Raw genomic sequence first — 15,655 nt, 5'->3', positions numbered from 1 at the left:
TTTGGTTGAGCATAAAAAGGTAAAGGACCCCAGACAGTTAAGTCCAGACTTGAATGACTCTAGGGTTGCGGCGCTCATCTCGCTTTACTGGCCGAGGGAGCCGACGTTTGTCCACAGACAGTTTTTCCGGGTCATGTGACCAGCATGACTAAGCCGCTTCTGGCGAACCAGAGCAGCGCACGGAAACGCCATTTACCTTCCTGCCGGAACAGTGACTATTTATCTACTTGCACTGGTATGCTTTCAAACTGCTACGTTGGCAGGAGCTGGGACTGAGCAATAGGAGCTCACTCCGTCGCAAGGATTCGAACCGCCAACCTTCCGATTGGCAAGCCCTAGGCCCAGTGGTTTAGACCACAGCACCACCCATGTCCTTCATGGTTGAGCATAGCAGGGAGTAAAATAGCTAAACTCCCATGCCCCTAGATGGTCCTGCAACTGCTCAGAAGCTCCCTTGGCTCCTACTTGCATTTTTAAGGAGGAAAGGTAAAGGTAAAGGGACCCCTGACCATTAGGTCCAGTCGTGACCGACTCTGGGGTTGCGGCGCTCACCTCACTTTACTGGCCGAGGGAGCTGGTGTACACCTTCCGGGTCATGTGGCCAGCACGACTAAGCCACTTCTGGCGAACAAGAGCAGCGCACGGAAACACCATTTACCTTCCTGTCAGAGAGCTACCTATTTATCTACTTGCACTTTGACATGCTTTTGAACCGCTAGGTTGGCAGGAGCTGGGACCGAGCAACGAGAGCTCACCCGGTTGCAGGGATTCAAACCGCCGATCTTCTGATCAGCAAGTCCTAAGCTCTGTGGTTTAACCCACAGTGCCACCCACGTCCCTTTTTTAAGGAGTACTCATTAACAAAAATAAAAATACGGAGAGGGATATGCACCGAGGTTAACAGAACTGCATTTGCGCTCCTGTTCACCACTATGCTTATGAAGAGGTCATTACTTAGATCTCTCCCAGATCTAAGTAATGCATCACTGTCAAGCCTTGGTGGACCTGTGTGAAGCTGAAGACGCCAGCAAGTAAGGTGCCCTAATGTGCTTTGCCTGCTCAGTTGAACTGCTCAGCAGATGGAGATGTTGCCGGCTGCAGGCTCTTGGAAGGACATTATGGTTATTAATGGAGCAAGAGCTCTGCTGAGACGTGGGTCATTTTGGCACTCTACGGCATGACTTTATAAAAGGAGGACTCCTTTCTCAACCCTTTGTCCGGCTGCGGGACTGGACTATTATGGATAGCCTTGGCTACCAGTCTTTAAGAGTAATGGCCCAGCTGTGCATTGCTGGCATGAACTTTGCAGAGGTGAGCACACACACACACCCCGCCGGCAAACTCAGGATAGGGAAGGAAAAGAAATATCCAGGCAGAACTTGAGAATGTTTCAAGATGTGGAGAGCTGGTGTGGTTTAGTGGCTAGAGTGTTGGACAAGGACCTGGGGAGACGAGGGGTTAAAATCCCGACTCGACGGTGAGGCCCACCGGGAGTGGCCAGTCACTGCCTCTCAGCCTAGACTATCTCACAGGGTTGTTGGGGAGATTAAATGGGGGGGGGGGAGAAAGCCACTTCCGCACTGCAGAGGAGGTGGGATTGCGGGCGTCACCCCCCCCCTTGTGATTGGGGGAATCCCAGGCCGCGTCACCTCCTGGCCAGCCAATCGGTTGGCTCGGGGGGCGTGGCCTGCCCTATTTAACACAGGCGCAGCCAGGGATCTCCCTCTTTTCCCGCCTACCAGCTGTTCCTGTTTCCCACCATCCTGCCCTTTAAGGTTTTCGTTCCTTGACCTTGCTATGGACCTTGGTTGGTCGCCGTTGAGGGGCCTGGTAGGAATTTTTCCACTTGGCAAATTGGCACCAGCCACTTGGTTTTCGCCTACCTCGTAGCAAATCGTCACAACTTTCTTGGTATTGGCAGTTAGGCATTGGCATTGGTATTGTTTTGTAGATGGAAGAGGGGAGGTAGCGCCATCACCTGCCCCACATATTGTAGGGTAGTCCGATAAAGGATTCGGAGGGGGGGGGGGCGTGGTCCTGTCCGAAGCCTAAGGAGGTGAGTGTTAAGTTGGGGGTGAACATATCAGACGACACAGCAATTCTTCAAACAGCTCTTGTTTATTCACGGGCCAGAACTGAACTGAACTGAAGGCTTCAGCCAGCCTGCTTATATAGAGCTCCAGTACAACACAACTGTAACCACTTTCTGTAACTATCCAATCACGGAACGTCACTTTCAATCCCTTATTTGCATATGTGGACGTGAGTGAAAACTACCTACAGTATCCCTCTGCCGGCCCAGGGTGAGAACTTCAGTACATAACAGTGAGGGCCTAAGGAATGCCCTGAGCGGCCGACCCTGGAGGAGTTTCTAGTTGATGTGCATCAGCAGGACTCCCCCTACTGGTGGTTAACCCTTCCCGGACTTCAAGCGGACGGGCTGAAGCCGGATATAGTCGGTTAGGACCAAGGCCTAAGCCAATACCACTCATCACCTGTAACTCATAATGTTGTGGTCTTATTTAGCCCATTAACCTTAATAATTGTGTCATGTGTCTTTATTTCCACTGGGAGCGGAGCGGCAACTCACCACTCAACCGTGAGACCACCTTGAGCTGCTTGGAGAAGACGGTGGGATATAAACTTAGTAAATAAGATGAGTACATCGTGCACAGCACTCTGAAGAATAACTTAACACCTCTCTTGTTTTTGTTTCATGTCCATTTCTAGGTAGTGTTCATGGCTCAGGGTTGTACCTGATTAGTCATGTCCATTCATTTCAGCGGGTTAGTCTGAGAGTGACTTAACTGGACACAACCCTCAATAATAAGAACAATTTTAAAAAATAAATAAAATAATCTCAAAACTAGCAGTGGGTTGGACAATTTCCCAGTGGTGGTGTGTAGTTAATCTGACTCGGGGAACCTGGTTCAGCCAATCAGGAAACAGGTTTGCTCACAGCTGATTCCTGCATTGCAGGGGGTTGGACTAGATGTCCCTCAAGGACCCTTCCAACTCTACAATTCTTTGTAGGCATCGACTCATTGTAGTCTAGGCTTGGGGAGAGAATGCATCACAGGATACTGAAAGCGTTGAAAATTGGGAATGTCCCCATTTGAAACCCTGAGAGCTGCTGCCAGCCAGTGTAGACAATACTAAGCTAGATGGGCCAGTGGTAGGCAGCTTCCTATGAGCTGCAGCTCAGTGGCAGAGCACCTGCTTTGTATGCAGAAGGTCCGAAGTTCAATCCCTGGCATCTCCAGGTAGGCCTGGGAGGGACCCGTCTGAAACCCTGGAGTGCTGCTGCCAGTCAGTGTAGGAAATACTGAACTAGATGGACCAATGGGCTGACACAGTGTAAGGCGGCTTCCAGTGTTGCCATCCTTTCATAAAGATGGTTGTGGTGCTCAGCGAGAGAGAGAGAGGGGATTGAGAAAGAAAAAAGCAGAAGATGCTACAGCTGCTTCTCCTATTCATGGCAATACAATGTGCCAAGATATGCCGCTGGGAGAATTCAGCTAGCAATGCCTTTGCCTGGCGAGGAAGGGATTGTAATAATATTTTACAAGCTTGAATGCAGCGTTTCTGCTGCCACCTTGTGCTCGTGCTCTGTGAGAGCAATGTTTTGAAGGCTATGCACTGCATAGCATTGCCTGCTATTATTTGATGTGTGTGTGTGAATTCCGCAAAAATGCCATTGACGTGATAATAGTTGTACTTGTTGTTGTTTAGTCGTTTAGTCGTGTCCGACTCTTCGTGACCCCATGGACCAGAGCACTCCAGGCACTTCTGTCTTCCACTGCCTCCCGCAGTTTGGTCAAACTCATGCTGGTAGCTTCAAGAACACTGTCCAACCATCTCGTCCTCTGTCATCCCCTTCTCCTCGTGCCCTCCATCTTTCCCAACATCAGGGTCTTTTCCAGGGAGTCTTCTCTTCTCATGAGGTGGCCAAAGTATTGGAGCCTCAGCTTCACGATCTGTCCTTCCAGTGAGCACTCAGGGCTGATTTCCTTCAGAATGGATAGGTTTGATCTTCTTGCAGTCCATGGGACTCTCAAGAGTCTCCTCCAGCACCATAATTCAAAAGCATCAATTCTTCGGCGATCAGTCTTCTTTATGGTCCAGCTCTCACTTCCATACATCACTAATAGTTGTACTAGTGGTGGAATTATACTGGACCACCAACATATCATTGTGCTTCATCTCCTGTTCTGCAATGCTTCCCTCAGTGTGATTCAATCATTGCCACCCGGAGAGGGACTTTTGCACTATAGAGCAACAGATGTGGGACCAAAAAACCCCAAGCAAACCCAACCTAACCCCACCTAGAGCGTTTGTGGTGTGAAAAGTTACAGGGTTTCAACCAGAAGTTGCAGGACATGCCTTGATAGGAAACAAAACAATAGGTGCTGAGCATTGAGATAGCTCAATTGGTGGAGCGTGAGACCCTTAATCTCAGGTTTGTGGGTGCAAGTCTCATGTTGGGTGAAAGATTCCCCTGCATTGCAGGGGGTTGGACTAGATGACCCTCAAGGTCCCTACCAACATGGCGATTCTATGATCCTATGTCTGCCCCCAAAACCTTTGCATAAAATTACCGGAAGCAGGATTGCGTATAACTGCTCTGATGCCATCATGAGTATGAATCATCATAATTAAAAAAAAAAAATTGTCCAGAGGGATGTTCCCTCTATTTGACAGAAGGGACGGGACTTCTGCCCCCAGAATCCAAAGATGCAGGTGGTGGTGGGGAGAGATTTCCTTCCTAAGTAGGTCACCACAGCACTCTGACTCATATCAATAACTCTGGGCTGTCACCCCTCACTCCTGTCTCAATTTCCCAACACAGATCATTTTCTTCCTTTTTAATTCTTTCACCTTGGTCGATTTGTTTCTGGCCTGCTTTTGCCTGGCTTTCCAACACCTGGCCCAGAATGCAAATTGTGTACTACCTGGCAACCCGTTTCTTGTTATCACCCTGCTGTGTGGCCTGCCATTTTTAATGTGCTTCTCCACCCCCACCCCCCAATCCCTTTACCCCCCACTTTTTTGCAAGTATGCAATTGCCATAAGATTAGATAGCGATCACTGTCTTGTTAGTGATGGCCCCCGTTGTCTCCATTATCAGTCAGCCATACCAGAAGCAGTGGTGGCTGCTGCCCCATTGGGACTCGAGGGGCAGAAGGCAGGGACCCCCAAGAGCAGGTGGATCCAGAGCCAATGGTGGGGAGAGCCGATGAATGTTAATTTTTACCCCATCCTCCCTGCTGAGATGTACAAGGGCAACATGGGGACTGAGGAGGGGAAGGAAGCAGACAGTGCCACCCCCCTGGACTGGTTATAAGCAGGCAGGCAGGCAGGCAGGCAAGGGGTGGCAGATTGTGGTTGGTGGGGGGCAGTGCCCCACTTGCCTAAATGGACTGACCAGAGGCGAAGCAGTTTTGACAAAGAGGCAATTGACACAGGCAGAATCTCTCCCATATTTATTGTCAGAGGTTGGATCTGTACCGCAATTGGGTAGGTGACTGCAAAAACAAGAGAGAGGAAAAAAACCAAACCAAAAAAACAGGGAGCTGAGAATTAGGATAGCAATGGGGGGTGGGGGGGTGGTAGTGATTACAGCTTGGTGTGCAGAGGGAAATGGGCTCAGCCCAATTTGGCACAAACACTCATATATTACAAATACATACAACGGGGATGTGCAGCAGCATGGCTGGGCGCTACAATGTGGAGGTGGAGTGGGGTGGAGAAGGGGCTGAGCACACCAGAGCAAGAAGCAGCAGCAGGATTGCTGCAGCAGCTGTATGACAGGGATAAATTCAGCCGGTGTAGCCTTTCTCATCATGAACAACTATGGACGCTTCCAGACTGCCTCTCTTTTCAGGAGGGATTCAATCACATACTGGCAAATGCATGTTGTGCGGTTACGTTTGATTGGGAGGTCTTGCACACTGAACTCACTTCTCCAAAAGACCGGACTTTTTGCAGTAAGGAAAGTGATGGGGGAAATGCAATAGAAAATGTGGAGGGATAACACTTGCTCTGAGCTCCCTGCAAACAAATCAAGACTAATGCCCATTAAACAGGTCATGTGGAAACGCCCTAAAAGTCGTGGTAGCTTTAAGAGAAAACAAATCTATTTTGATCATGAGCTTTTTCATGGCCGCAATAAATGTGCTGGACTTTGAGGTGCCACCAGACTCTTTGCTGGTTTTTGTCTTGTGTTTTCTTCCCCTGCAACAGACTAGCACCCCTCTAGAATTTATCATCGTGGTGGTTTCCATTGTGACACCCCCAGGCTGCATCTTTTGAATTTATGCTTGTCAGGCAGATGTTAAAGCTACAGAAATAAAGCTGCCAACTCTATTAAGGTGTGTGTGTGTGTCTCTGTGTGTGAGTGATGTGCTGTTCCCTAAGAGTTTTCTCCATGTTTGTTTGTGAAGGGGGAGCAGGACAGCTGGTGATCTGCTTGTTCAAGACAACACCCACACACTCCATTTCCCTAACACTCCCGTTCCCCTCTCTCTTATTAATTTGGGGAGGTTCCTTTTCCCTCTCCAGTGAGAGAAAGTTTCGGGAGTTCTGTCCTCCAATTCCAGCTGGAGTGGCCTCAGTCACAGCCTACCAAGAAACCACTGGTAAAGGCTAAAAAAATGGATGGCAGACATCTTTGTCCAGGGGAAGGAATGTGTGGGGAAGGCAGCAGAGTGTATAAGGTACATTTATAATGGCAGGGGCAAGAAATGCTACCCGGGATATTAAAAGGCAACTGCTACATGATCAAGATCACATAAGTTCAACCGAAATTGTGGCAAGGGACATGATTTGTGGCAGGTGGATTGGGGAATAAGGTACAAAAGAGAATAGGCCACACTGAGTACTGGAAATGTGACGGTCTTTTTCTGCGTTCTCTTGCAGAGTCGGGGAAGTATTAGAACCTGAGAGACAGGATGCCATTAGTGTACCTTAACCAGGTAAGATCAGGCTGAGGATTGGGATATATGATGGGTGGAAAGAGTGGGCAAACAGCACTTGCCCCCGAGGATTAAAAGCACCCCACAGAAGGTTTAGAGTCCAGCAGTGCTGGGTGGGTTTGGGGGAAGAGACCTAGTGGAGCTGTACTGGGGATAGTAATGAAAGCTGGGATGGAGCCGGTCCCAGCTGCTCTGATGGCTGGGAATGGGGCGGCCCAGCCTATCTGGTACGAGGAAGTGAATGCCCTCCTTGCCTGAGGTTTGAACGCTAATACTGAAACTATTGGACAAGGTGATCTTGGAGGAGAGGAGGTTAGCCTTTGCACCATGTGGAGGAAACGTGGAAGTCTGCATGTGCTGGGATGGGTATGTGTGTGCATGGAGCCCGTGTCCCCTGCTGCTAGCAGCACCTCCGTCCTACCGATGTCAGACCAAGCCAACCTGATTTCACAGCTTTCCCATTAATGGTATGAAGATGGCTGCCTAAGGTACACAGCCAAATTGCAAGCAGGCAGGTATGGTGCCAGCAGTTGACCGAAGGACCCACACCAGCCCAGCCACACCACCATGCACCGCTTGCCCCAGTGGCCCCCCAGATGCATTTTAAGGGGGTGGGGGATAGGAGTGCTTTCGAATGAGAGACAAGCTTGGCTCCCATCTGGAGTGGCCGCATGCCATTTGACCTAGAATGCAATGCCCCATCCCAAAGACCTGTGGCATTCATTGACTTCACAGATCTGCGGTCGGCCACCACACATGTGAGCCAGGATTAGCTCCTGCCTCCAAGCCCCACTGCAGCAGAGTCACATCTAGGGCCCTGGTGGAAGGTGGCAAGCGAGGCCGCCGACAAAGCGGAGAAAAGCTTGCGGCAGCCACTGCCACCAGCCATCAGGGGTCTTTATTGACTTCTCGTGCTGGGAGCCTCCTGACTATGTGAAGGGCTGAGTCTCCAATACTGCCAACTTTCCCCGCTACCCCCAAACAGCTGACCTTGGTGCCCGGTGTTATTGCTAGAGGAAGAGGGTACAAGAAAATCAAATCACAGTCTCAAAAAGCGTGGCCTTCTCCAGGGGGGCTGCAGTGAGACTGTCTGGCGGTGGCAGCAGTTTTGTCTCCGCTTCGGGCGTCATGTATTCCAGGTGGTGGTGGCCCCAGACGGGGGTGGTCAGCAATTGCCAGCGCTGGGGGAGAAGCAAGGCAGGGGAGTCAAGGAGCAACTCAAGGCACAAGCGCGTCCGATTGTTCACTATTTGTTTATTTGCATAGAGCATTTTTTCATCTCGCTTAAAAACTAGCGCAGTCGGGGTCCTTATATCCATCAGCCATCAGTACAACGGAGGGACTTTAAAAGAAAAGCCTAAAATGTTGTCCTAGCGCAGAACCGTAGCTAGGTGATCTTGCGTCCCTGGCAGAACCGTCCAGATTGTGCCCCCCCCAGGTAAACGTAAAGGGACCCCTGACCATTAGGTCCAGTCGTGGCCGACTCGGGGTGCGGCGCTCATCTCACTTTATTGGCCGAGGGAGCCGGCGTACAGCTTCCGGGTCATGTGGCCAGCATGACTAAGCCGCTTCTGGCTAACCAGAGCAGTGCACGGAAACGCCGTTTACCTTCCCGCCTGAGCGGTACCTATTTATCTACTTGCACTTTGATGTGCTTTCAAACTGCTAGGTTGGCAGGAGCAGGGACCGAGCCACAGGAGCGCACCCCATCACGGGGATTCAAACCGCCAGCCTTCTGATCAGCAAGTCCTAGGCTCTGTGATTTAACCCACAGTGCCACCCTTGTGTCCCCTCCCCCAGCCACCCACCTTCCTCCACCCATTCAATTCACCCTCTGTTGAAAACCATTTATTATGAGACAATAATCAATATTTATATTTATGGACATATTTTTTAGCCAATTTTGTGTGCGCATCCCATCCCCTGCTGGAGGCCCACCTCGCCACTCCCTAGCTATGGCCCTGCCCTAGCGTACATTAAAACCAGCAACCAAGGCCAAATGAATGGTACACCAAAGGCAACCAACCAACATCAATCTGGTGGCATGTGAAGACTTTTTTTTCTAAAAAAAAGCCCCAATCTGTCCAGGCATTTTCAGCATGGAAGACAAACTGGTTTAACAATAGTTTTTCGCTTTGCCGCTCTGCAGAGCAGCGCACAGAAACGCCATTTACCTTCCCGCCAGAGTGGTACCTATTTATCTACTTGCACTTTGGTGTGCTTTTGAACTGCTGGGTTGGCAGCAGCAGGGACCAAACAACAGGAGCTCACCCCGTTGCGGGGATTCGAACCACTGACTTTCTGATCGGCAAGTCCTAGGCTCTGTGGTTTAGACCACAGCACCATCTGCGTTGGACTCAAAGGCCTCTGTAAATGGGAAGGTGTGTACACCTTTCCTTAAAAGTGGCAGAGAGTGAGCCAAGCGGGCATCCGTAGGGAGGGGGTTCCAAACACGGGGAGCCACAAAATTAAAAAGCCTGTTACAGAGGCCTCCTTCCCACCAGCAGGATGGGCCCCAGATTCAGTCTGCTTGGGAGTGTGAACAGCTTTGCAGGTGGTGTGAGAGTGTTGAGAGAAGTGGAAGTTCCTCCTGCTTCAATGGCAGAAAAGCCTCCCTCAGATCTTAGGCTGTGTGAAGTGGAGAATGGCACTGAAGCCGAGGCATGGAAAACCCCACATCCTTGAGAACCTTGGAACAGGATCTCTAATAAGCACAGAAGCCCATTTGGCACCTGCCTCCCCAAATCTATGCTTGCATCTTCTCTGCGCTTTTAAAGCCTTAGCACCACCCTAAGCTGCTTGGCCAGAAAGAGGGAAGTATATATAACAGCTGCTTTACAAACCGCAGAACCTGCTTCTGAGTTTTTATTTGGGTGACTGGAGATTACATCATACGGATGCTAGGCCGCTCCAAAAAGCCATTCTCCTCCCCAAGTCTAGCAGCATAGCTGGCTAGCAGCCTGCAATTCAGCGCAGTAGTCATGGCTGTGCCTGATAGCTGGCAGCACAGTGTGCAGAGGAGGCTTGCATGTCTCATTTGTAAAACAAGAGGGCCGGCCTCTCTCACAGCCACCTTCATCAGCAGAGGCATCCAGCTTGGAGTCAAGTCTGCTGTGCAAATTCCTTAGAGCATCTCTAAGGTCACACTGCCTGGGACGCGGGTGGCGCTGTGGGTTAAACCACAGAGCCTAAGACTTGCCGAACAGAAGGTCGACAGTTTGAATCCCCGCGACGGGGTGAGCTCCCGTTGCTCCTGCCAACCTAGCAGTTCGAAAGCATGTCAAAGTGCAAGTAGATAAATAGGTACCACTCCGGCGGGAAGGTAAACAGTGTTTCTGTGCGCTGCTCTGGTTCGCCAGAAGCGGCTTTGTCATGCTGGCCACATGACCCGGAAGCTGTATGCCGGCTCCCTCAACCAATAAAGCAAGATGAGCGCCGCAACCCCAGAGTTGGCCACGACTGGACCTAATGGTCAGGGGTCCCTTTACCTTAAGGTCACACTGAATGATTGCAAGCTGCAACAAGGGAAAGATAACTATCCTGGAATAAGCACCCACACCGTACACTTAAAGCACTCCTAAACCGCATGACTTCCCCCCAAAGAATCCTGGGAACCGTAGTTTATCACAGACCAACAGCAGCTGGCACCCTTAAACTACAGTTCTCATGATTCTTTGTGGGGAAAGCCATGACTGTCACGGTGCTGTAAATGTACGGCGTGTGGATGTGAGGACACCACTGCAGTCTCATAGCAACACCTAGACGGGTCTACAGCAAAACTGCAACATCGCCAGGAAGACACTTGGCAGCTCAGCTTGCCAGCAGAGCAAGATGCTTGGCAACTCCATCCTAACGGGCTGGGACTGGCCAGCGACGAGAGACTGATTACTCACCTGTTGGAAGGAGCCCTTGCTTCGCAGAAGCTTGTAAGCGACCGTGCAGGGGATGCAGAGCATGGAGGAAAGGGCCAGAGCCCAGCCAATAGCCTCACCCCACCATGGGTAGATGTAGGTCTTGTTGTAAGTCAGCGGTTGGTAGTTCACCACATGGAACAGGAAGATGCCCTAGTGGTGAAGGAGGGAGGAGATACCAGAGATGATAATTGGTTTTTTTAGCTTTGGGTAGGGGGAATAGAGGTGGCAGCCAAAACCCAGCGCTAGTTCTCTTGTGCTCAACAAAACACCTTCTCAAAACATGCTGCCATCTGCCTTATTGCAGGGCAGATTCGAGGGTAAACCATACGTGGAATGAGTCTGCCCCTGCAGCTTGATGGAGGTACAGTGGTGCCCCGCAAGACGAATGCCTTGCAAGACGGAAAACCCGCTAGACGAAAGGGTTTTCCGTTTTGGAGGTGCTTCGCAAAACAAATTTGCTATGGGCTTGCTTCGCAAGACGAAAATGTCTTGCGATTCCTGGGTTTCCCCCCCCTCCCCCCCCCTTTTCCCAAGCCCCTAAGCCGCTTAACAGCTGTTCGCTAAGCCTCTTATCAGCTGATCTAAGCCGCTAATAGCCTTTTAGCAGCTAATCCGCTAATCCCTTAAGCCTTTAATAGCCGCTAATAGCGCTAATCCGCTAATGGGCTTGCTTTGCAAGACGAAAAAAACCGCAAGACGAAGAGACTCGCGGAACGGATTCTTTTCGTCTTGCGAGGCACCACTGTAGAAACTGTCTCTCAGGTCTTGTTATGCTGCCGTTTCTATGGGGATATAGGCTCGGTATTTATCACTCCTGTTATACAAAAATCTCTGAATGGGTCCGAACTTCAGTGTCTAAAACTCCTGGTAGAGGACAAGGATCTAGAGATCATGCTAAGGGTGGCCAAATTCTGTGCGACTGCCATAAAACTTAGGGAACAAGTTGTACTACCAAAATGATTACGGTTTTAAATGACAATTTTAGTTTATATTTTAGTAATCAAGATTTAATATATATTTTTAACTGCCGCTATATCTGAATCGTCTCTGTTATACCCAATTGCAATTCAATGTATTTCTGTTGTGTTTTATGATTTTCCTGATATTGTAAGTGAGCCGGAACTGGTCTGCGACCGTAAAAATAAAATTCATTCATTCACACCTCAAATATCAATACACCTGGCTACAAGACTGAGGAGATCTCCTAGGAGATCTGTCAAAGATGCTTTAGTTGAGATTCCTGCATTGCTAAATGACCCCTGTATGATTCTAACTACGGAGAATGGGATAACCCTGCAGTCCTGCCCTGAAACAGGTTAGACAAATCCAGCGTGAAGAAGAAGTGCCATCACATTTGAGTAAAGTCGGACAAGTATTTTGCACAGTGCAGAGGAGAGACAATAATTACCAGTGTTCCTTAGCGTGTGCAAACTACAAGTTTCTTTCAGCTGGGAATGAGGTAATCTATAAACACCATCAGCACCATGCATACACCAGTACAGGGCTGCTCAAATATAGTCACAGCAGTCAAATATTCTGGCAACGAGTCAGAACAAATGTGTGAAAGCCAGGCTAAGTTAGCCCATGTTTGCAAGGGGGCCCTTCTCTAATAATCATCATCATCATCATCATCATTTATTTATACCCCGCCCATCTGGCTGGGTTTCCCCAGCCATCCTGGGCAGCTTCCAACATAACGCTAAAATACAATAACCTATTAAACATTAAAAGCTTCCCTAAACAGGGCTGCCTTCAGATGTCTTCTAAAAGTCTGGAAGTTGCTTTTCTCTTTGACATCTGGTGGGAGGGCGTTCCACAGGGCGGGTGCCACTACCGAGAAGGCCCTCTGCCTGGTTCCCTATAACTTGGCTTCTTGCAGTGAGGGAACCGCCAGAAGGCCCTCAGAGCTGGACCTCAGGGTCCGGGCAGAACGATGGGGGTGGAAACGCTCCTTCAGGTATACTGGACCTTCTGCCCAAACTGCTTTCAACTCACCACACACACCACTGGGGTGATGAGAGACCAGCACCACTTCATGTAGGGCAGCGGCCGGTAGCCAATCATACGGGCAACATCGTCCATGAAGCGGTCAGCTCCTGCGCGGAAGAGCCAATCAGTTTTGGGCCTCGAGCCAGGCCGTCCCCTCCCGCACCAACCTGAAAAGGGCCCCATTCACAGCACCCAGATCTCCGGCAGCCTTGGGTGGGTGGGGGTAGCCAAAGCAAGAGTCAAGCAGAGGACTGTGCAGGGAGGGAAAGTGTTTGCTTTTCCTGAAATCTCCTTGCCCCTGTGTCTCCCTTGCCACTTACCATAGACCCAGGCAATCACCACACACTCCCAGAAGGCCTGCCACAGAAGGGTGATCCCGCTGGCCGAATAATTGTCAAACAGCTGAAAGACGTACATGCCGCCCTAGGGTCACATGGCACAGGAAAAGAACCGATTACCGAATACGCGCATTATCCGTGTTGCTTATTATTATTCCAAGAAGAGAAATGCCAGCCATGGTGAGGAGTGGGGCTATGGAGACAGGGCCACGGGGACTCGTGTCGACAGTGTATCACACAGAGACACGTCACACATAGAGAGAGACACACTGGCCCCTCTCTGCAAACAGCATGTCCCAAGGACAGCCAAATGGAAAAAGCCTTGATCTTCTAGCTCCAGCCATTCAGCATGGGACTTGCCAAGGAGCTGAAATGGTCCTAACCATTAATGGCTGGAACCTGATTCACAGAGACTTCTTTTGACAGGTTGATCCTAAGGATTGTGAGGGGACATGGGGAAGGTGACAACGCAGTAGTTACCCCACGTCAGTGGAATTCCCCTCCCCTGGAACAGTAATTCTCAAACATGGGTCACCCATCATTGCTGTTGGACTACAACTCCCATCATCCCTAGCTAGCAGAACCAGTGGTCAGGGATGATGGGAGTCGTAGTCTAACAACAATGGGAGACCCATGTTTGAGAAACACTGTGGCCTGAAGGTTGGCTGGAGTCCTAGCCAGAGCATCTCTTGCACGCAGCGTGATGGCTTTTCTCTTTGGAAAGCCATGGGTGCTGGTGGCGCGGAAAGGCATTTTTAACTGACTGCACCTTCCGAGTAATTCTCATTACTCAGGAGTTTGGACTGTGCCCAGGAGCTTCTGGTGGCCCACCCAGAAAACGAACTCTGCCCTAGCCAGCCTCCCCTCCCAGGCAAGCCTATGTAGCACTCATGTTTCGTATAGAAAGGGTTTCTCCCACCCATCGGCCTCACCTGAGTCACCATGGAGAGGTCAATGATACAGCAGACAAGGCAGCAAATCGCAGCGGTGATCTCTCTGCGCGGCGAGCCTGCTGCTGGCTGCGGAAACAGGTCTAGGATGCCAGTGATGAAACCCTCCACTCCCACAAACTGGCAGGATGAAATAACATATGAGAGAGAGGCAAACTTGGCACGAGGTGCTGGTCTATGCTCTGCTTAACATAGAGGTGTGGAGCCTCAGGACTGAGGTCAAGATGTGGCCCTCCAGGCCTCTCAGCCTGGCCCCCGGGACTCTCTCTGGCCCTGCTTTGCACTCTGCACACACCCTGTGCCCCCTCAGCAGTGCAAACACATGAGCTCCGTTTGCATTCAGGTGAACTAGCAAGTGCCGGTTCAGTCTCTTGGGTTCCTCTTTACTTGGCCTGTGGGCACAGCATTACGCTCCCATTTCCATCATGCCATTGTAACCTCCTTCCCATCATCCTTGCTTCGGATGGCATGCCCCCCCTCCCTCCTTTCCTTCCCCCCTCCCTCCCAGCTGCCAACTTCGTAAACACCTCCTGCTCCCATGCTTCCAACAGCAGCACCTTCCTGTCTGTGGTCGGGTTAGCAAACCGTAGCACAAACGCCACCCACTGATTTCTGCAAGTAAAAGAAGTCGCTTTCCCTCTATGCCAGCCTTTCTCAACCTTTGGGTCCCTAGGTGTCATTGGACTACAACTCCCATCACCCCTAGCTAGCAAGGTCAGAGCTCAGGGATGATGGGAGTTGTAGTCCAACAAACATCTGGGGACCCACAGGTTGAGAACCACTGCTCTATGCCATTTCTACATCTGTGCCTCCCCCCGCAACGTGCTCTGCTCAATAAAAACACGCTCCCCATGAGTGGCTTACCTGGCTGTCCAGCCCCAGGACCAGAAGCATGAAGAAGAAAAGTGTCGCCCAGAGAGGGGAGAGTGGCATGAGCGTCACAGCTTTGGGGTAGGCAATGAAGGCCAGGCCTGGACCTGCAAGAGACAACGTGAGTTAAGAGGGGTGCCGGCTGCAGCGATAGCCACCAGCTTGGGGATTGAACGGATTCAGGGAGGACGAGGCTACCTGTGTCTACTAGCCGCACCTGTGGCTCTGTTCTACCTCCACTGCCACAGGCATTACGCCTCTGAATACCTGTTACTGGGAAGCACAGGTGAGCAGGGTGATGCTGTGCTCATGTCCAGCTTACAGGCTTCTCATAGGACGCTGCATGAAGGTGGGCCATTGGCCAGATGGAACAGGCTCTTCTGACATTCTCCCAAAATTCTAAGAAGTTACCTAAGCCTAGCATGCGAGAACACGCCATTGGCCCGGCCGGTCCTGTTCTTCCCATTCTGATTGGCTGCAGTTCTCCGTGGCCTAGTCAAAGTTCTGCGCTGCTGCTTGAGGTTCTTTTCAATGGAGATGCCATTGAGCCTTGAGGGACACAGGGGAGCTGCCTCCTTCTAAATCAGACCAAAGCTCCATCTAGTTCAGTGCTGTCTACG

At 50.6% G+C, this 15,655-nt stretch overlaps 1 protein-coding gene across 4 annotated transcripts in view; it reads right to left on the bottom strand.

Moving 5' to 3' along the window:
• Nucleotides 1-5,468: 5,468 nt before the first annotated feature.
• The window catches only part of LOC310670315 (sodium- and chloride-dependent creatine transporter 1-like), a 31,915-nt gene continuing 21,728 nt past the window's right edge, over nt 5,469-15,655 (bottom strand). For all 4 annotated transcript variants that reach the window (XM_083425477.1, XM_083425475.1, XM_083425478.1 and 1 more), the window contains exons 9-14: nt 15,030-15,142; nt 14,148-14,285; nt 13,198-13,300; nt 12,884-12,984; nt 10,868-11,038; nt 5,469-8,155 (exon numbers count right to left, since the gene is read on the bottom strand). In XM_083425477.1, the coding sequence (XP_083281603.1) occupies nt 8,009-8,155; nt 10,868-11,038; nt 12,884-12,984; nt 13,198-13,300; nt 14,148-14,285; nt 15,030-15,142 (773 nt within the window). In that variant the 3' untranslated portion in view covers nt 5,469-8,008. The remainder of the gene's footprint in view (nt 8,156-10,867; nt 11,039-12,883; nt 12,985-13,197; nt 13,301-14,147; nt 14,286-15,029; nt 15,143-15,655) is intronic.

This window comes from Podarcis tiliguerta (genome assembly GCF_965153285.1).
Source record: "Podarcis tiliguerta genome assembly, chromosome: 2".
In the NCBI taxonomy this organism is placed as follows: domain Eukaryota; kingdom Metazoa; phylum Chordata; class Lepidosauria; order Squamata; family Lacertidae; genus Podarcis; species Podarcis tiliguerta.
The sequence above is the reverse complement of the archived record's forward strand: the minus strand, read 5'-3'. Positions and strand labels throughout refer to the sequence as shown.